The sequence below is a fragment of the Trichomonas vaginalis genome, chromosome II (genome assembly GCF_026262505.1).
Source record: "Trichomonas vaginalis G3 chromosome II, whole genome shotgun sequence".
NCBI lineage: Eukaryota > Parabasalia > Trichomonadida > Trichomonadidae > Trichomonas > Trichomonas vaginalis.
Window position 1 is genome coordinate 1,571,613 of NC_067204.1, and position 19,013 is coordinate 1,590,625.

A 19,013-nucleotide genomic window follows, 5' to 3' on the forward strand; every position below is an offset into this window, starting at 1 on the left:
AATGAAAAAAATGTTTTTACTCAAAGCGTGCCATGTATATGGCTATAAGAAACTTACCAGAAGGCTTCTTCTTCACATGAGTCTTTGGCAACTTGAGTGTTGGTGTTGGAGTTGGGTCTGGAATTTCAATTCTCTCTCGAGCGCAACAACAGATGTCAGAATAACATTCCCCACTGTCTTTCTTGCCACCATAAATTGTGTATTGACCGAACTTGCATTTGCAGGAAGACCGGTCAATACAAGGTTCACAGTTGAAATAGTTGTACACAAACCTGTTGAGTACGAGTGTGAGTAAAAACATAAAAAAGTGAAGTTAAACGTTAAGGTTTACTGAATTGGTTGGATGTCGCCTTCTGAGGTTATGAAGAACGGCCGTCCTGAGAAGTGGAACAGTGCTCTGAGAATTTGTATAATTCGTGGAATTGGACTCTCTCTGTTTGGAAGTTGTATCCATGGGCGCTTTGCAAAGAACTTGAGAAGAGCTTCTTTCTTCATCTCCTTTATGTCGTCTACAGGAGTTTTTTCTGGTATTTGAATTGGAATTCCGGTTTCAATTTCGATTTTCAGCGCACCTCTTCCAGACAACCAGAAGCCGAGGGACTTGTTGGCTTTGTCCTTGCCCAAGTACTGCTTAACAACTTCATTTATCTCTATAAGGTAAATTGCCTCATCTAATGGCTCGACCTCGTCCATTGCTACTGTTTCAGAACTAGTCTTGTACTTTTTCAGTACAATACTTGTACTGTTTCAGAACTAGTCTTGTACTTTTTCAGTACAATACTTGTACTGTTTCAGAACTAGTCTTGTACTTTTTCAGAACAATACTTGTACTGTTTCAGAACAATACTTGTACTTTTTCAGAACAATACTTGTACTTTTTCAGAACAAATTTCCCGTAAAAGCTCTCAATTTGTGAGAAAAATTTTCTGTTTCAGAACAAGACTTGTACTTTTTCAGAACAATACTTGTACTTTTTCAGAACAATACTTGTACTGTTTCAGAACAATACTTGTACTTTTTCAGAACAATACTTGCACTGCTTCAGAACAATACTTGTACTTTTTCAGAACAAGACTTGCACTGCTTCAGAACAATATTTGTACTGTTTCAAGACAATGTCCGACGTCCCACCAACCGAGTCCATTCCCAAGCCAGAAGAACCTAAAGCACCAGCCCCTGCACCTCAGTTCCAGCAAGTACCTCCACCAAATTACTACCAATTTCCACCTCAAGGTTACTACCAATTTCCACTACAAGGCTTCCCGAACTACCCTCCTCAGCCTATGCCTTACTTCCCCAACCCTTGGATGTTCCAGCAAGCTCCACCCCAGCAATTCCAATCTCAATCTCAATCCAAGAGAGACCAAGAGTTCGAGGAAGGTCTGAACCGTTTACGCAAAGAGTATGCCACAGCCCCTATGGAAGATGACAGGCTTTCAGTCTCTTCCCTCAAATCGACCGATTCGACTCGTACCACAGATTCGGTTCGTGACCGTGAAGACTACCTCAAGCAGTCTGAGAGACTCTTCATCCTACAGCCATTTACAGTTGGAGCTCTCAAGAACATGCGCAATTACGAAGGTCAGACACCAGCTGGAGACCGCAAAACAGACGTACTCGCAAGAGCAGTCCAACTGGTCAAGACAAAGACCGAGATAGTCGACTTCATTCTTGCAGCTTGCCCATACAAGTAAAAAAATAAACAATTACGAGTTAAACTTTTTACTCTTTCTTTTCTGAGTTGTTTAGAGCTGGTTTCTCTTGTAGGAACCTTTCGTACTCTTCCATGGTCATGTAATTGCGAATTTGGTACGCAATTCCAGGTTCGTTGTTTTTGAACCTTACGTATGTAACGCTTCCATCCTCCTCAGGGAAGTAAGCTGCTAACATCTGACCAAGTTTTCTCGGTGACTCGGAGCTCATAAAAATGTCACTTTTTAAACGTTAAGTTTTTAGTCTTATTTTACCCTTTGTTTACCCTTTGTTTACCCTTTGTTTGTCAAGGTAGTATTGGAGTGCAATTTCTCCAAATTCTCTGTGTCGGAGTTCTTCAGCATTTTCCAAGGTGTTCCTGGAGAACTCAAAGAAGTTGTCAAGAACATACTGCCATGCTGCTCTTCTGAGTTCGTCGGTATTTTGGAAGTGTTGCACCTTCGAGTCTTCGGACATGAAAAAATAACACTTTTTCTATTAAACCGTTTACAATTTGAATTTTGTTGCTGAATTCGGCAAAAATATATTTTAGGGTAGAAGGTTAGATATAACCTCTTTTCTAACCTCTTTTCTACCCTCTTGAATTTTCATGAATTTTATACAGAAAATGCTTGTTTTGAGGTCGAGCCACTTTTGGCTCCACCGTATTCTTTCAACCAAAACTCATGAATTCGGCAAAAATATATTTTAGGGTAGAAGGTTAGATATAACCTCTTTTCTAACCTCTTTTCTACCCTCTTGAATTTGTCATGAGTTTTCCCGAAATAAAAAATAAAGTTGGTTTTTTAAAAAAATATTTTTTTATTTTTATTGTAAGAACATGTTAGCAACAACAGCACCAAACTCTTTAGTCATGAATCCAACATCTATGTTAGTAGAGATGAAAAACTTCATTCCTTCTTCATATACTTTCGAAACAAAAATCCAGAAGATAAAGCAAGAACTTTTAACAAGTACTTTGGACTGTTGTGCGAAAGATGAAACAAATGAACAGTATCTTTATGAAATGCAGGATATTATTGACCATTTACCCAAATTGCCTGAAATCCAACAACAAAAGCTTACTATTCCAGAATTCGATGAAATAGAAGTCAAAGCAACTGACTCAGTAGAAATAAAGAAGTTCATACGAAAGGTTAACTATGAGTTTCTTGGATTTCATTGCAACCACAAAGTCATGGACAAAGATTGCGATATGGTATATAAGAACATCTCTGACATATACAAATCTGGGGAGTTTAAGACCTACGACAACTTTGTTTCGTTAGTTGCTGAATGTGTATGGCAGATAAGAGATAAAGATAGAAGAGGTAAGATATGGAATGAACAGATAAAACCCGCAACTTTTGAGTTAAAGAGAGCAATTGACGCCTTAGTCATACTAGCAGGTAAGGTTTCAGAATATAACGCAAAAATGAACCCGCAATGTTCAAAATGTAAAGCAGCAATGAGGAAATATAACTACTCCGTCAAAGAGATAGAACGTATGCGAAACGACTATGCTGACTTAAAGAAAGAAGTAGAGAAACCAGCAGAAGATAAAATGGACATGTTGACATTTCTGAACAAAAACTATCCAACAGCTGACGATTTCCTTCTATCTGACGTCAAGAAGAAATATAAAGAAACTTTCGGCATTGTGAAAACATTCGATGTACTGACAGAAGAAATAGAAGCTACAAAACTGTTTAGAATTTCACGAATTCACAATGTTTACCATGTAAAACGCTTATAAAATAACTGGGGTAGAAAAGAGGTTAGAAAACAGGTTATATCTAACCTTCTACCCTAAAATATATTTTTATTGAATTCAGCACAAAATTCTGAGTAAAATAATTTTTAGGGCATGTGTCAAACCGTTGAGTTTTCACAAAATTTTAAAAATAACGTTTACCATGTAAAACGCTTATAAAATAACTGGGGTAGAAAAGAGGGTAGAAAAGAGGGTATATCTAACCTTCTACCCTAAACATTATTTTTATTGACTTTTTACAATTTGAACTTTGTTCGCGTAGATGTGAATTCTGAAAGAAGTATGAGGGTCTTGTATGACTTTGTACTTCTCCCATAGTTCATGTCTGTCAAACTTACCTGCCATGGACTCTTTCATAAGTTCCATGAAATCGTCTTCGGACAATCCAGGGAAAAGTATGATATCAGTAAGTATTCTTTTAACATCCTTACTTAAACTCTTTGCTGTCTGTACACAAATGACAACAGAGATGTTAAAGTGTCTGAGCTTCTTAAGAATTCGACACATGTCTTGTTCTCTGTTCTTTAACAAAGGATGAGAAGCAAAGTCATCTAAGATAAGAAGACATCTATGAGGGTAAGTCTTCCAATCGTACGATTGCAATTTCTTCGAAATGTATTCTATCTCTTTCTGTTTGTTTCTGAAGTGTTTCTTCTCTAATATTCTCTGCATTTCCTCATTTGGGTCTTTAAACTTCGAATTTATATACTCATTTATAGCATTATACTTCAAAACTCTTCTTTGGTACTTCTTTATCCAATCTAACAACTCAGTATCCTTTATACATACTAACTTAGACTTCTTTATAATATCTTTGAACGAATTGACGGTTTGGTCAAATTGACCCGAAGTACTACAAATGACAACTAACTCATAAAATGGGTTCTTCTCATCTAGTTCTTGTTGTTGTGCAGCCATTTTAAGATAAGTGAAAGTCTTACCCGACCCAGGTGGTGCGATTAGACCTGTTATACCATTCTGAGCAAATAGGAACTTGTCATGTATGGGTTTTATCTGAGCATTTTCTAACTTCCTCTTGTTCTTCTTCAAAACATTCTCAAATTTTTTGTCAATGTCAGCAAACTTTTTTTCTAACATATTTTTAGAAAAATTAAAATTTTATCTTTTTGAAAATGTCTAGCGATTTCGCTATCTATATTCGAGACAAGCTTTTCGACAGCAAAACATCTGTCGACCATAAAATCTTACATAGTGTAAACAAGAAAGGTGAATTTGTTCTAAAGTTCTGTTTCTGGGAATATGACAAGAACCATAAAACATTAGGCAGAGAAGTCTTTAAGTTTGTCAATGACAGACTTGTTGACAGAGATGACGCCGATTGGAAGATGAAGTCCAACAAAAGTTCTTAGAATGCAAAGAAGACACATGCGCTGTTCTTGAAGATGAAATAGGAAAAGAATAGAAGAGCTATTAAAGGACAAAGAACTTTTACATAAATATGGTTGCGCCAAATTTGACATAACTCCACCAGAGAAGAAGAAGAAGAGAGAAAAGAAAGAAAAGAAAGTAGAAGAAGAAAGAAGAACCTGAACCAGTTCCAGAGAAAAAGAAATTTGACATGTAAAAATAAAATTTTATTTTTAGAACATTTCTGGGTCAATGTCAATGTTCTCTTCCTCTTTAGGAGCAAACACTGGCTTAGACTCTAAAATCTTTTTACCTAATTTACCTTGAACTTCAACTATCTTAGACTCATAATATTCATAGTCGTCTGCTTTCTTTGGTTCATAAGGTATAACAAGTTTGTATGCTTTGCCTTCTTTAAGGTTTGAAAACCTTCTGTCAAAATTTTCCTTGACTGCTAACAAACCTTCTATGTCTAAGTCTTCAAATTTCGCACCATTTTTAGTCACAATAGCAAACTTAACTGGTTCGATGTTCCAAACTTTGTCAAATGTAGACTTTTCAAAATGGTAGAAGTAAACATTCAAATATATGAATGGGTCTAGTTCTTCTTTGACTTCTGTCATGTACTTGTTGACTGAAATATATTTCGTCATCTTTTCTATCGGATAAAAAAATATTTTTTAAAAATTTACTCAGAAAAATTATTTCTTTCTATATTTGCCATTCCGAACTTCGAAAAGATGTTTTATACCAGCATAGAATTTTTCTCTAGAGCTTGGTCTTATATCGTTTTCATGACAATATTTTCTATATTCTTCATATAAAGCCTTTTTTTCATACATTTCATAAGGACAATCTAACCAGAATAGCGCATATCCGTTATTTTGCTCCCATCCGCTTAAAACTCTTTTTGTCTCTTTGTTTCTGACTTCAAATGACTCACAACAGTGAATTTCATATTTCTCATCTAACAAACAAGTTTCCCAACGGTCTTCTCCAACAAACTCAGCGTACATTTCAAATAAAATAAAAAAATATTTTTTTTAAATTTACTCATAAAAATTTTTCTTTGTATATACGCCATTCTGAACATCTAAAAGATTTTTGACATTTGCCAAGAATGTACGTTTAGAAGCTGTCATATAACCATATTCTTGACAATATTGTTTATATTCATCGTACAATGACCTTTCATCTAAACACTCAAAGTTAGTCTCATCTATAAACAGTTCATATACACTCTTGTTTGCTTCTAACAATGTTTGTCTCTCTTCGGTATATGGAATTTGTCTTGGATTGAACTTAGAAATATCTAATGTCATAAAATATGAGAACAAGTGGTTGTAAAAGTCAGATGTCAAAGTTTCTGCTAAGTCGTCAAAATATTCTGTATCTTGCATATGAGAATCTGACGTTCTGACAACTACATATCTTCTGTCAGAACTTTCTAACTTCATCGGAACAACATTGTTTGAAACCATAATGAAGTTTGCAACATTTTCACAAACTCTTGAGTCTTTATACTTTCTTTCAACAACTCCAACTTTGTCTGTTATAAGACTCTTCAAAGCATCTGAGTTCAAAACTTTTGTTGTATCTATACTTTGAAGTTCATTGCAAACTATAAGTTTCATATTCTCTATTGAAGAGTTAAATTTACCGCAGATGTTTTCTAAGTTTGTCATATTAGGGTTCGAATAGCCCTCTAACAGTTTGCACAAAATATCTGTAAAGAAAGTGTTCTTACCAGTTCCTTGTTTTCCAATTATAATGAGAGCAGTTTCATTTTTAGCACTTGGATATTGTAAGATGTTTGCAAACCAACATAAGATATACTCATAAACCTTTTCGTTTCCATTGCATATAATTTCTTTGACATGGTCTAACCAAGCTTCTATAATATTTTCTTTCCATTCTACTTGTTCGTATTTATATCCAGTGAAGATAGAATAGAAGTTTGGAGAAGGTGTATAGAACTTTATACCTCGAACTGAAAAATCTTCTAACTTTGACAATAAGATATCCCAAGCATCTAACATCTTCATGCCAACTTGTACGACTTTTATTTTCTTAAGTTTCTGTCTACATTCTTGTTCTGAAACTATTGTTGCTCTTGGTTTGTTAAAGACAACATCCCATTCTTTCATGACATAACATTCTGGGGCAGAGTCGACATAAATGACTAAACGTTTCAAATTCTCGACTGCTTTGTTATAGTCTCTAAATGGACACATATTTCTGAACGCTTGGAAGTCATAAAAATCTGAAACGTCTATTCTGTACATTTTTATAAAAATAAAAAAAATATTTTTTTATTCTTGACTTTGTTGTTGCATTTGTTCCATTTGTTGCATTTGTTGTTCTTGAGCTATTTGTTGTTGAAGTTGTTCTTGTAGTACAATACTTTCACCAGTTGCATCTTCCAATTCGAAACTTTCTGCCGTCATTGACAAATACATAGGACATAAAAGTTTTACAGGAACAAAGTTTGCGTCAACTAAGGTTAAGTTTATGTTTGCTAAAGTGTTTGAGTTTACTAAAGCTGAAAACTCTGCATTCGAATGAACAATAGGCAAACCAGCAGAGAAAGTGTTGTTTATACGCATGAGTATCTTTTGGTCATAGTAGTTTCTGTCGACATTCGAATAACACTTTGAACCTAAGTTTGAAACAATATATAAAATAGGTGTACTTAAAGTCAATGGAACAGACAAACCTTGTATGACACCTTTTCCTGTTATAGGAAACTGTTGGTAGTAAAAACCAGATATAAGTTTTGTATTATAGCTCATATCGTTTATAGTAAACTCAGTCGGACATCCAAACATAATGAAACCTGCTCTAGTTGCAGCACATGTTACATCCGTCCTTAAAGTATTAAATAAGTCAACAAAACCTGTTGGTGGTATATCTGAGTAAGTATCTTCAAAGAAGTATTTTTACCATTCACAACAACAAAGTCTTCTGGTGTCAAAAGAGCAAAACAGGCTTTAGTCGTCATCGTGTTTAAGGTCAGTTTTACAATATCGTCCTTGAGGACTTTGTAAGTTTGTTGTTATAGAATTATATGACTCGGGGTTTTTAGTCGTAATAGTATAAACCACTATGTCTTCTGCCATTTACTTAGCAACTAAATTTTAATGAAATGTTGTGGTCGTCAAATATTTTTATGACGTCTGGGAAACTATATTTTAAGTTCAACGTTTCACCTCCTTTCATAACGTATATCTTGTCAATGACATTATATGAAACACCACAGCAACTAACGTCGGGTTCTATTTCTTTGATGTTTATATCGTCTGCCTCTGTCAAAAGTTTCAATAGTTCTTTCAAAACTTCATGAGGTGCAATGACATATGAGTTCACTTTTACAGGGTTGTGCTCAACCAAGTTTAACATTATACCCAAAGCCTGACAAATCTTCTCCTGAGTTTTAAGTTTGTCTTTAAGTTGTTGGTAGTCATTTCGAATATCTGCAACAGAACTTAAGTCTCTGCTAACTTCAGGATATGTTGGTTGTTCTTTTACAGGAACTATTGTTATACCATCTTCGTCTTCGTATGGTTTCCCCACTTCAACATCTCTTTCTTTGACATTGACAACAACACTTTGACTGTTTGTTTGAGTTGGTGAATTTAACTTCACATCTGCCACCGCCATTAAACCTTTTGAAACACTTACGCTTCTATTTTTCGGAAATGACATTTTACTTAGAATAAAAAGATGGACGTATTCGAGTATCTCTTCGAATTGAAGCAGAACAAAGTTTACACACACAAACAATACAAATACATTGACAGAATAGTTCTTTACACAAACAATGGAAAATGTTATAGAATAGCAGTCTTTGCTGAACCAAAATATTTTCATAAAGCAAAGAAAGTTGGTATAACCGAGATGGTGAAAGTTCTTGACGTTGACAAAAATATAACAACAAAACTTACAGATATTTCTAAAGGTAAGTTTATAATACAATATTATGTCAAAACTGGCGTACTGTCAATATTTGACGGAGAGAAGTCAGTTCAAGAACAACTTACTGACCTGCTGCCAAAATCTGCTCGATGGAAGCTGTCGTTATACCAATCTGAGGAGCCCCAGCAGGTTTCATCGAACGAATCTTCAAAAGAGCATCTTCCGTGAAAAGTGCTATTGGTTTTGTAAACTTCTTTGCTTTCAATTCATTTGGACCGTCTCTGTCACCAGTATATTGTATTTGAACTGTACCAACAGTTGAAATACCACCCATAAAGTCTTCTGAGTCAGCAAATGGAATGCCAAGCCAAAAGTTTGAACGGTCTCCATTTGTATATTGAGTGTTTTGAGCTCCTGTATGGGTCCATACTTTCACATATGGCATAATAGAACTTTGCATTTCAGGGTTAATGGTTGTTGTGAAGTTGTTGTTAAAGTTCATAGCATCTAATGTCAAGTTGTATGACCTCATATCCTCAACTGTGGAATATTCTTCTCTTGGATAGTATTTGCCATCTATGTTTATATGGTATTTAATACCAGGGTTGTAGAAGCAAGAATAGTCATTTATAGTTCGTCTGAACAGTACAAACATAGTATCTGCATGTTTCATTGCAGTTGTTAAAGCAATATCTGTTCTTGCACCTGGGTCAGCACTTTGGTTTCCAACTTCACCTGCAAAGTCTTTGACAGATATTTGGTGTATAGGGAACATAAGTGGAACTGCAATATATTTGGCAGCTAAAGCATTTGAAATATCTGGGTCCAACATATAGACTGCAAGTCTGCTTTCTATTCTCTTGCATTCAAATTTTTCGCATGTGAACTTAACTGGGTCCCAAGCAGTTCCAGCAGCATTGAAATAGTAGTTTACTTCAGTGTTGAAGTTTGAGAAACCAAAGTCTAAGTCAACTTTGTCTTTGCAAAATTCGGCGAATGACGTTTGATTTGTTCCCTTTACGTCTGTAAGAGTGAATGGGTCTTGTGTTGGTGCAATGACTAAGTTATTTTTGCTTGGAGTAAGTTCGATAGAAATTTTTCCTGCCCAGTTTGGCAAGTATCTTAAAAACCTGAAGATGAGGAAAGATGACAAAGGAACTCTAAGTTTCAGTTTTACTTTGGTTACTGCTGCTGCAGTTTGTCCAGAAAGGTCAACATAAACTCCTGGAACGTTAGGGTCAAGTCTTCTTATTTTCTCAATAGTTGCATACTGGTCTGTTTGTTCTCTAGCTTGTGGTTGTACTGAGTTTCTCAAAGCGAACCATTCATAGTTTGCCCATGTTACTGTTTGAACTAAGTCAGAGTTAGAATATATCTTATATCCCATAAAAACTTCTGGAGCATATTGGTATCCGACATAGAAAATTCCATTGCAACCTTTCTTGTCAGACAACTTGGCAGAAGGTTTTATTTCAATGTCTTGTTCCACGTATAAGAAAGAGTTGTCAATAGAAATTATATGAAACCTGTCGCAAGCAATATCTACTGTTGTTGAAGAACCTTCTCCAAACTCACCTACGTTTCCATAAGAAACAGCAGTTTGTATATTCGTAAGTTCCAGGAACTATTTCTGACCTTCTAATGGCATTGTCGCATTCGTTATACCATTCGGAAACATTTCCATTCATAGCATCCAAAACTGTTGGCGTTATATTCTGAGCGGCGTACATTTCATATGAGTAAAAATATAGAATAGTTGGATTTATATGTCATAATAGAACCCACGTGGACCAAGCTTTACTTTCTTCCTGACTGAGTTTTTAACTCTTCTTTTTCCTTCATTGCCCTCTGCTTGAAGTTGTTGCATCTTTGCATTATGTTCATCTAGTATGTTGCAAATTTCCCATGTCCTTTTTGCCTTTTGCTCTGGTCGCCCATCTCAGGTAACCTATATCCTAGAAAGAGTTTGTCATAGTTTGTATTTGAGTCGTCGCTTATTGTTTGCATGACTTCTGTCCTGAGTTTCTGGTTCAAGCTCTTCAAAACAGTGCCTGTCCATATGGAATAAGCTCGTTTCCAAATATATGTTTTTGTAGCCATTCTGGTTTTCTTTCCATGTTACCAACTATATCTTTTGTGAATGGGAAAGCTTTTACCCAATCTTTCAGTCTTGCGTCGTTTATTTCTGTAGTTGGTTTTATTTTGTCAAGGAACATGTTTTTCAATACTAACATTTCATTTGGTACTGTCCATTTGAGTTTTCTTAAATATTCATCCCTTCTCAGTTCATTGTCTGCAAAGTAAGTTTTTATGACATTTTGTAAACTTTCATTTGCAAGGTCATGTACAATAGGTTCTCTTCCTTCTCCCTCCCTAACTTTCTTTCTAAACTCTTCACCAAATATACCATCTCTATGGTTCTGTGTAGTTTTTTTGAGATAAATGTTCTAGAACGTCAGGTGTTATATTTCCATCAGCCATGTTCATTTCATACTGGTCCAAAATATCTGCATGTTTCATATCTTTCAATGGCATTAAAGCCGCGCTGAAAATACCAGCTATATCTGGTTCACCATTGACTTCCATTGCGTCTACAACTTCTTGGAATTGTGGTTGTAAGTTTATGAACCACCTATCTGGATTAGCTTTATGACCCCATCTCATTGTAGTTCCATCGTCTGCAGAAACAAAAGTAGGTTTGTTTCCATCTTGGCTAGGTTCTGAATGAACTTTAAACAATGTTTCATTTCTATATGTTTTCTTGAAATTTAACCTTTTATCTTCACCGAGTTCATCGAAGATTGAACGTTAAATGCTCGTAAGTAAAAAGGGTTGTTGTATTTGTGTACATTTTTTTTCAGTTCTTCCATTCTATGCTGAATATTTTCATCTGGTGCTGGAGTCTTTTGTATGTCGGCAAACATTTTTCGATATTCTTCTACTATGTCAGCCGAATTTTTTTTAGACTCTTGGAAATATTCCATATTCTCCGCATACTCTTGTTGAGGGTCAAGATTTTTCGGCTGTTCCAAATCTTCATCTAGTTCTGTGAAGTTAGTTTCCAAAGGAGTGACTTGTTCGTTTCCTTCAGGCTCTTCTAGCTGTTGTTGCTGAACTATTTCTTCCATGTCTGGTTGTATCTGAACTATTTCTTCCTGTGGAGTTTCTTGTACCTCATCTGCTGGCATTTCATATATTCCGAGACCGTTTTTAACAATTTCCCTATCTACGTCATCCGCATTCATAAGCTTTTGTTCTTTCGTTCCGTCTCTATTTTTTACGCGTTTCATGACGAAAGTTGAATTGTCATTTAGCTCTGACATCAAATATCTCGGAGTAAATTCATCCATGTCATTTGGATGATATGCTATTAAATCATATCCCTTAGCGAGCTTGTATTTTCCAGGTTTGAGATTATATCCGTTTTGGTGCTGAGCCATAAAGCTAAATAGGTTCGGGTCAGTATTTCCATCCTTGAACTTTCCAATAGCTTCTTTATATCTGTCACTAAAGTCAACAGTATCTGGGAAACCACACTCTTCTTTAAGCATTTTTAAGAATTCTTGGTTTCCTTGTTCTCTACTTCTTTTATGTCCTTGCTCTGTTTGTGGTTGTTGTTGTGCAGGGTTTTGAACTGTTGGTTGCTGTGCTGGTTGTTGTGTTGGTTGTTGTGTTGGTTGTTGTGCAGGGTTTTGAACTGTTGGTTGTTGTGCATGCCTGTGTCTGTGTCCATGTGACGATGTAAATGTTTTAGGTAGTCCTGGTGCAGGTGCTTCTCTTGGAGGGTTTGGTGGTATATAAGTTCCACCAGCTGGCACATATGTTCCATCTGCAGCGTAATGTCCTACCTGACTTTTCGTTTTTAAGAAAGCATTTACTAGGTCTGTTTTGGTCTGTTGTAACTCTTTTTCTTGACTTTTCACAACAGTTGCTCTAACGGCGTCATAGCACTTTGAACTGCCTGTCTCGTTGCTGCATCTGTTATTTTCGTCATATTTTGTGCTACTTCTTTTAACTCTTTGTCGAAACCTTCAGACTTCAGTTTCTTTCCAGATGAGAAGTCGTTCACTTGTTTCACCTTACTATGAAGAGCTTCGAAGGCGTTCTTAAAGTCAGCATTCGTTAAAGCTTCATTTGAACTGTCTTCATCCGCTTGTATTTTTGTCCTTATTGACCCTATAAGCTGGGCTGCTTTAGCGTTGGCTTGGGCATCTAACCAGTCATTGTTAGCTTTTATATATTCCGCGCTTTTCATTGCCTTTTGCATGGCTGCGTCGTTATTTTTACTTTCTTGTGCTAAGTTTTCATACTGTACGGTTTGGTTTTGCAACTGTAAAAGTTTTTCTGCCTTTACATTTGCTTCAACTTCTTTTTTATACTCATCGCTATCCATATATGTCTTCAGGGCTTTTTGTTTTATCTCTTCATCTTTCAGTACTTTATATCGAGTAGTATGGTTTTTCAAATTTATGACATCTTGTTCCATTTTTGCTACTTCTGCTGCTTTTTCTGACACTTTTTTCGCATATTCCTCTGTACTTAGTTCTTTCAGTTGTTCTTCTTTCTTCTTTTTCTCTACGTTTAACTCATTGAGTTTCTTTGTGTGTCTGTCATATTCTAGTTTCTTTTCGTTTTCACTTATTTGCTTCTGTATGTCTATGTTTGACTTTTTGACATCTGTTATTTGATTTTTGAGTGAACTCAAATTCATTTGACTTTGAGGGTTATATGCTGTTCCGTCTGCAGCTCCACCATAGCCTGCCATTTTCGCTAAAAGTGCCGCTCTTAAACCTCCACTCTGTGCACCAATAACTCGGTTTAAAAGCATAGGGTTGCTTGACATTTGTTGCAACATAGTGGGGTCATTCATAATTTGTTGTTGCAACTGTTGTTGTGGTGTCAGTTTTACTATTGGATGTTTCAATGCTCTCTTCCTCTTATGTATATTCTTACGTAGCTTACGTGGCATTTTAAGTGAAGTTAAAAAGCGGCTTTTGACAGATGTTTATATGACACTTCTTGTTCAGCACAAAAAACTACTCGGTCAAAGTGTTGTCAGTTTTGTAAAATAACCGTCCTATCTCATTCTATAAGGGGAAAAGGCTTCTCAAAGTATACTTCCTTGGAACGCCTGTAACTTTTCCTGTAGCGACGATAGACCCTTACTTGTCCGAACAAAGTTATACTATTTTGAGTGCTCTACAAAAAAGTCAACGGCTACGACTCTCAAAAACCGTTGTGTAAAAAGTTTTACCGTTGGACAAAAAAGTATGTATAGAAAACAAAAAACGTTTATAGTTCATTCAATATTTGAGATGGAACGGTTTTCCAACGGTAACTATTAAATAAAATAAAATTATAGAAGGGGTTACCGTTGACGAAAACGGTTTATTTTAAACTTTTCTATGAGTAGTCCGAAAAAAACAGTTTATTTTTGTCTAATGGAAGCCAACATTAACAATTCTCAACCGCTAACCAAAGCCAAAGCCCCACAACCTCCAAGAACTGGCACAGCTGTTAGAATAACCGCCAAAAAGTCTAACAGCGAATTAAGAGAAATTCTTCAACAAATTTGCTCTAAATATCTCAAAGACGCCGAAGAAAACACACAACCAGACGCTATATACAATACTCAGTTCTGTGAAGTTCTGAACAAAGCAATTGCTAGTTCAATTGAACTTACTAAGACAATTCCAAGTCCAATTGAGCTTAGCGATGTCTTAGTTCAGTATTTTCCAACATTTACTAAGCTTATAATGTTGAGAACTTTATACCAAGTTCGTCAAAATCTTCCTCGTAACATCCAACGGTCATTCGACAAGACAATTGCCGAATTCCAAGTCTTTAGTTACGGATATGACCAAGATGAATACATTGACGAGTTCGGAGACAACTGTACAAAATGGTTTGACTGCTATACGACTACACAATTTGAATTCGACTTTCTCGAATTCAACGCAGCAACCATTTATATCATTGCTCTTTACCTTTCCGAACAACAACAAGACCTCGCAGATGGAGATGTTGTTACTGTCGTCATGGAAACTCCTGAACAATTCGGAAAAAAGAAGTCTCTAATTGCCAAATTTGTTCCAGGACATCAGCTTTTCCAACGCACAGAAGTCTTCTGTATTCCTGGAACTAAGTTCTTTGTCAAGAGCGAACTCAAACAAAGATATAATGTGTCATTCAATTACACATTATATAATGTTTTCGACCCAGAAGAAGACTTCTTCCCAGAAGCAATGGAAGAGGAAGAAGAAGAGAAACACGAAGAAGAGAAACACGAAGAGTCCTCCGAATTCACACCAGAAGACTAACAATTTTCCGAATAAAAACCTCATTTTATACTAAACATCTTCGGGGCTAGAAGGGGCGCAGCCCCTGGAAGCCCCACTACCTTTTTTTTTTTTTTTTTTTTTTTTTTTTTTATATAAAAATCAAATTCAATGATCTTAAAAGCGAAGGATAAACCTCAAAATTTACGAATATAATGAGTGGGAATATAATGCTTATCTATCATAAAACCATATGAAATATCAATTTTTGCTTTACGCCTAATTTTTGACGACAATTAGCAAAAAATGTTAAATGTTAACACTCAGTCCATTTGAATATGAAAAATAAAATTGACTTTGATTAAATGTTTTTATTTATCATGCAATTCTTCTTGCGACAAAGATTTGAATAAAATTTCAAAAAATAAGATAGCTGAAAAAAATAATATACGGTAGTGTTTACTAATAGATGAATAGTATATAAATTCTATTAAAATGGATTTCATCCAAAAAAATATATAAAATTTGATCATAAATAAAATCGTTTTAAATTACTTCTTCATTTAAATTATAACAATTATTTTTGGTTTTATATTTTTTTGGATCAAATCCATTTTAATAGAATTTATATACTATTCATCTATTAGTAAACACTACCGTATATTTATTTTTTCAGCTATCTTATTTTTTGAAATTTATTCAAAATCTTTGGTCGCAAGAAGAATTGCATGATAAATAAAAACATTTAATCAAAGTCAATTTTATTTTTCATATTCAAATGGACTGAGTGTTAACATTTAACATTTTTTGCTAATTGTCGTCAAAAATTAGGCGTAAAGCAAAAATTGATATTTCATATGGTTTTATTGATAGATAAGCATTATATTCCCACTCATTATTTTCGTAAATTTTGAGGTTTATCCTTCGTTTTAAAGATCATTGAATTTGATTTTTATATAAAATAGTTATATATTAGAAAAATAATATGAGTTTATGTGATATTATTTTTCAGAAGATTTTGTGTTCTTCTTCAAAATTTTATTTTTTTTATTAAAAAAGAATCTTTACAAAATATACATTTACTTTAATTAATATTTTAAAAACGTGCTCTATCAAAAGTTCCAAAAATTCAATATTTTAGCTTTTCTGAGGTGTCACTTTTGATGAATTTCTTGTTACAACACTATCATCATCAGAATAATTATGATCATCTGATTTTTGTTTCAACTGGTTCTGATGAATTTATTTCATGATACGAATTATCAAAAATGATAAGAGATCTATGAGTTTGAATTATTTCCTTTGATTAAATATGATGTATTATATTTGTCGCCAGCATGATAAAAAAATAAGTAATCGTGTTTAGAATTAGTTATTGTTAGAAAAGGTTTTTTCAACAATAATATTAGCTCTATTTATTTTTCCATAGACATCATAAATATCACCATCTTCGAAAATGAACTGTTCCATTTTGTGAAAGCAGTAAAACACATGTATGAGCTGTGTCCTGAGAAGTGAATTTGTAATTAGACCTTACATTTGTGATAATCGAAGTGCAATCATAATAATTCAAATTAAAAACAACAAAATTACATGGAATAGGTTCGTCACTGGAGGATTCTAATGTAATTGTACCTGTGTGAGCGAAATAAATTGCTGAATATTGTGTATTTCCAAGAATTTCTAAAGATACTTCTGAAGTTCTTGCTTCTCCGAAATGTTGCGATAATCAGTAAATACTACGTATTGTTCCTTATAAAATTAAGTTTTGTTTGATTTCTGCCAATTAATAACTTTTGAATTCCGAATATTTTGTATTTTGGCTGGGATCCAAAAGAAATTGATTGGTTGCAAAGATATTCGAGCTTGTCCTTATCATAAGCACTGTATGTATCATAAGAAAAACTTTGTGAAATTTTGATTGTTGCAACTGTATTCGGAGATTTACTTCTGAACAAAATGTATAATGTCGTGAGAAATAAAGGAAACAATAAGAATTACCGAAAAAGTGACAAAACATCAAAAACAGGGAGGGGGTCTCCAATTTTTATTACTTATATTATTTTACAATATTTATATAAATACTCTTTTATATATTTTACTATAAAATTATACCTCAAATTCAAATATTTATAATATTATTTACATAATTATCTCAAAATTATATTTTTATATATTATTTTTCATATGTATAAATCATATAATCTATATCTATGCAAATCTCATCTAAAATTTTTTGAAGCAAACCGCTACCATTTTATAATGGTCCATCTTAAATTCATCATAAATTCTGGTACATGTTAGTACCAGAGTCTTCAAATCTCAAACACTCTGGTACCAACATGTACCAGACGCGAGTTTCCAATGCCCTCGTACGATTTTCTATTAAGATCTTCTTGAATGAGAAGGTCTTCATAGAAACTCGTACGAGGGCTTCTCTTTAAATACTCTGGTACCTGCTGGTATCGGAGTCGACTTTACAGCCCTTTCCCCAATTTTGAAGCTGGGGAAAGTTTTCAAGCAATGAAAGGGAAGCTCTCGCTATGAGGTGAAAATCTAGAATTTTTACCTCATAGCGAGTAATCCTTTGTTAATTGCTTGAAAACTTTCTTCAAATTATCAAAATTTCGAGGAAAGTTTCCTTGCTTCAAAGTAGAGATGGAGCCCTTTGAGCCACTGCATATAGGTCAGTGACTCAAAATACTCCATCTCTACTAGAAATCGCCAAAATTTGGGTCGCAATCTTTGAAATGCGACGCAAGTTTGGGCAATTTCGCGAGGGACTTGCTCCATTTGGTGCATAGATTCACACTCTATGCACCAGATGGAACAATTCTTTCGCTGACAGCGGGAAACTTTGTCTGAATAGTTTAACATTCAGACAAAGTTTCCCGCTGTCAGAGAGGGAATGGAAGGGTAAGAGGTATATATTCATAATGTATACCTCTTACTCTTCCATTCCCTCAAGAAAGTTCAAAAACTTGGGTGCAATCAGTTCTGATTGCACCCAAGTTTTTGAACTTTATATAGGGAATTGTTGGCTATGTTGTACTGATCATGAATCAGTACATCATAGCCAACAATTCCTTCGCAAACAGTGGGAAACTTTGTCTGAATAGTTTAACATTCAGACAAAGTTTCCCGCTGTCAGGGAGGGAATTAGAGGGTGGGAGATATATAGATAGACTATAAATCTCTCACCCTTTAATTCCCTCAAGAAAGTTCAAAAACTTGGGTGCAATCAGAACTGATTGCACCAAAGTTTTTGAATTTTGTATAAGGAATTGTTGGCTATGATGTGGATAGCCGCTGCCAGACCAAATGAATTAACCGTTGTGAATAACGTTCTGAATCTTTATTTAAAAAGATAAAATATCACGATTTTGGCTGCGTTAAAAAATCAAAGAATTTGTGTTTTGTCAAAAATCTTTTAGAAGAAGTTGCACCCAATTACTTTTATCGTATTAAAAACGATTTACTTCAAACAGGTTTTATTCCTTCAATTAGAATTCGCGAGCCTCGATTGACAGATTATAAAACAAAATTGAAAAGAGAAGTTCAATCACGTTTATACCAAGTATTAAATTTTGTTCAGAATCAAGAAGCCAATTTGAATCCATTAAGATTTTTATTGGAAAATGCTGAAGAAAAACTTTCTCAAATAAATGAGAAGATACAAAATTCAATTACATATTTAAGATCGTTTGAAATTCCAAATGAATTGTTAGATACGTATATTTAGAAATTAATGAATTTTGTTATAATTCTCCAGATTATATTTTAGAACATTTCGAAGAATTTTTGGAGGATTTCAAAGAAAAGAATAATTTAATAGACTAAAAAATTTATTATTTTTATTTATTGTGAATTTTAAATTGTCACTTTTTAACTGTTACTCCCTATTGAAAGTGTCACTTTTTGGGTGTCACTTTTTCGGAAATTCTTATATACTCTAAGAAAAACTTTGTGAAATTTTGATTGTTGCA

At 34.4% G+C, this 19,013-nt stretch overlaps 12 protein-coding genes and 3 pseudogenes across 15 annotated transcripts, besides 3 other annotated features; 4 read left to right on the forward strand and 11 right to left on the reverse strand.

Annotated features, from left to right (window-relative positions):
- Nucleotides 1–15,180: part of a mobile genetic element that runs on past the window's edge.
- TVAGG3_0466870 (uncharacterized protein) lies at nt 17–301 on the reverse strand (the record flags this gene model as incomplete). The annotated part of the gene is made up of 1 exon (XM_051235312.1): nt 17–301. The coding sequence occupies one exon, from the start codon at nt 299–301 to the stop codon at nt 17–19; it is 285 nt and encodes a 94-aa protein (XP_051093136.1).
- Nucleotides 328–693, reverse strand: TVAGG3_0466880 (uncharacterized protein; the record flags this gene model as incomplete). The annotated part of the gene is made up of 1 exon (XM_051235313.1): nt 328–693. One exon carries the CDS (start codon nt 691–693, stop codon nt 328–330), a length of 366 nt encoding a protein of 121 aa, XP_051093137.1.
- On the forward strand, nt 1,116–1,694 carry TVAGG3_0466890 (uncharacterized protein; the record flags this gene model as incomplete). Its single annotated transcript, XM_051235314.1, has 1 exon — nt 1,116–1,694. One exon carries the CDS (start codon nt 1,116–1,118, stop codon nt 1,692–1,694), a length of 579 nt encoding a protein of 192 aa, XP_051093138.1.
- Nucleotides 1,723–1,923, reverse strand: TVAGG3_0466900 (uncharacterized protein; the record flags this gene model as incomplete). The annotated part of the gene is made up of 1 exon (XM_051235315.1): nt 1,723–1,923. One exon carries the CDS (start codon nt 1,921–1,923, stop codon nt 1,723–1,725), a length of 201 nt encoding a protein of 66 aa, XP_051093139.1.
- On the forward strand, nt 2,720–3,448 carry TVAGG3_0466910 (organellar and viral DNA polymerase type B; the record flags this gene model as incomplete). The annotated part of the gene is made up of 1 exon (XM_051235316.1): nt 2,720–3,448. One exon carries the CDS (start codon nt 2,720–2,722, stop codon nt 3,446–3,448), a length of 729 nt encoding a protein of 242 aa, XP_051093140.1.
- Nucleotides 3,692–4,138, reverse strand: TVAGG3_0466920 (protein of unknown function, DUF4106 family; the record flags this gene model as incomplete). The annotated part of the gene is made up of 1 exon (XM_051235317.1): nt 3,692–4,138. The coding sequence occupies one exon, from the start codon at nt 4,136–4,138 to the stop codon at nt 3,692–3,694; it is 447 nt and encodes a 148-aa protein (XP_051093141.1).
- On the forward strand, nt 4,600–5,051 carry TVAGG3_0466930 (annotated as a pseudogene). Its single transcript has one exon. A coding segment is annotated over exon 1 (452 nt).
- TVAGG3_0466940 (protein of unknown function, DUF4108 family) lies at nt 5,068–5,487 on the reverse strand (the record flags this gene model as incomplete). The annotated part of the gene is made up of 1 exon (XM_051235318.1): nt 5,068–5,487. One exon carries the CDS (start codon nt 5,485–5,487, stop codon nt 5,068–5,070), a length of 420 nt encoding a protein of 139 aa, XP_051093142.1.
- On the reverse strand, nt 5,884–6,697 carry TVAGG3_0466950 (annotated as a pseudogene). The gene has a single exon. A coding segment is annotated over exon 1 (814 nt).
- TVAGG3_0466960 (uncharacterized protein) lies at nt 7,147–7,293 on the reverse strand (the record flags this gene model as incomplete). The annotated part of the gene is made up of 1 exon (XM_051235319.1): nt 7,147–7,293. The coding sequence occupies one exon, from the start codon at nt 7,291–7,293 to the stop codon at nt 7,147–7,149; it is 147 nt and encodes a 48-aa protein (XP_051093143.1).
- TVAGG3_0466970 (protein of unknown function, DUF4106 family) lies at nt 7,958–8,494 on the reverse strand (the record flags this gene model as incomplete). The annotated part of the gene is made up of 1 exon (XM_051235320.1): nt 7,958–8,494. One exon carries the CDS (start codon nt 8,492–8,494, stop codon nt 7,958–7,960), a length of 537 nt encoding a protein of 178 aa, XP_051093144.1.
- TVAGG3_0466980 (protein of unknown function, DUF4106 family) lies at nt 8,871–9,281 on the reverse strand (the record flags this gene model as incomplete). The annotated part of the gene is made up of 1 exon (XM_051235321.1): nt 8,871–9,281. The coding sequence occupies one exon, from the start codon at nt 9,279–9,281 to the stop codon at nt 8,871–8,873; it is 411 nt and encodes a 136-aa protein (XP_051093145.1).
- On the reverse strand, nt 9,301–10,136 carry TVAGG3_0466990 (protein of unknown function, DUF4106 family; the record flags this gene model as incomplete). The annotated part of the gene is made up of 1 exon (XM_051235322.1): nt 9,301–10,136. A coding segment is annotated over one exon (836 nt), but the record flags the coding sequence as incomplete, so codon positions are not given.
- On the reverse strand, nt 11,238–13,016 carry TVAGG3_0467000 (annotated as a pseudogene). The gene has a single exon. A coding segment is annotated over exon 1 (1,779 nt).
- Nucleotides 14,632–15,069, forward strand: TVAGG3_0467010 (uncharacterized protein; the record flags this gene model as incomplete). The annotated part of the gene is made up of 1 exon (XM_001277079.1): nt 14,632–15,069. A coding segment is annotated over one exon (438 nt), but the record flags the coding sequence as incomplete, so codon positions are not given.
- A 992-nt stretch (nt 15,181–16,172) lies between the features above and the next one.
- Nucleotides 16,173–16,210: a mobile genetic element.
- Nucleotides 16,211–17,011: 801 nt separating this feature from the next.
- Nucleotides 17,012–18,980: a mobile genetic element.
- The last annotated feature ends 33 nt before the right edge of the window (nt 18,981–19,013 follow it).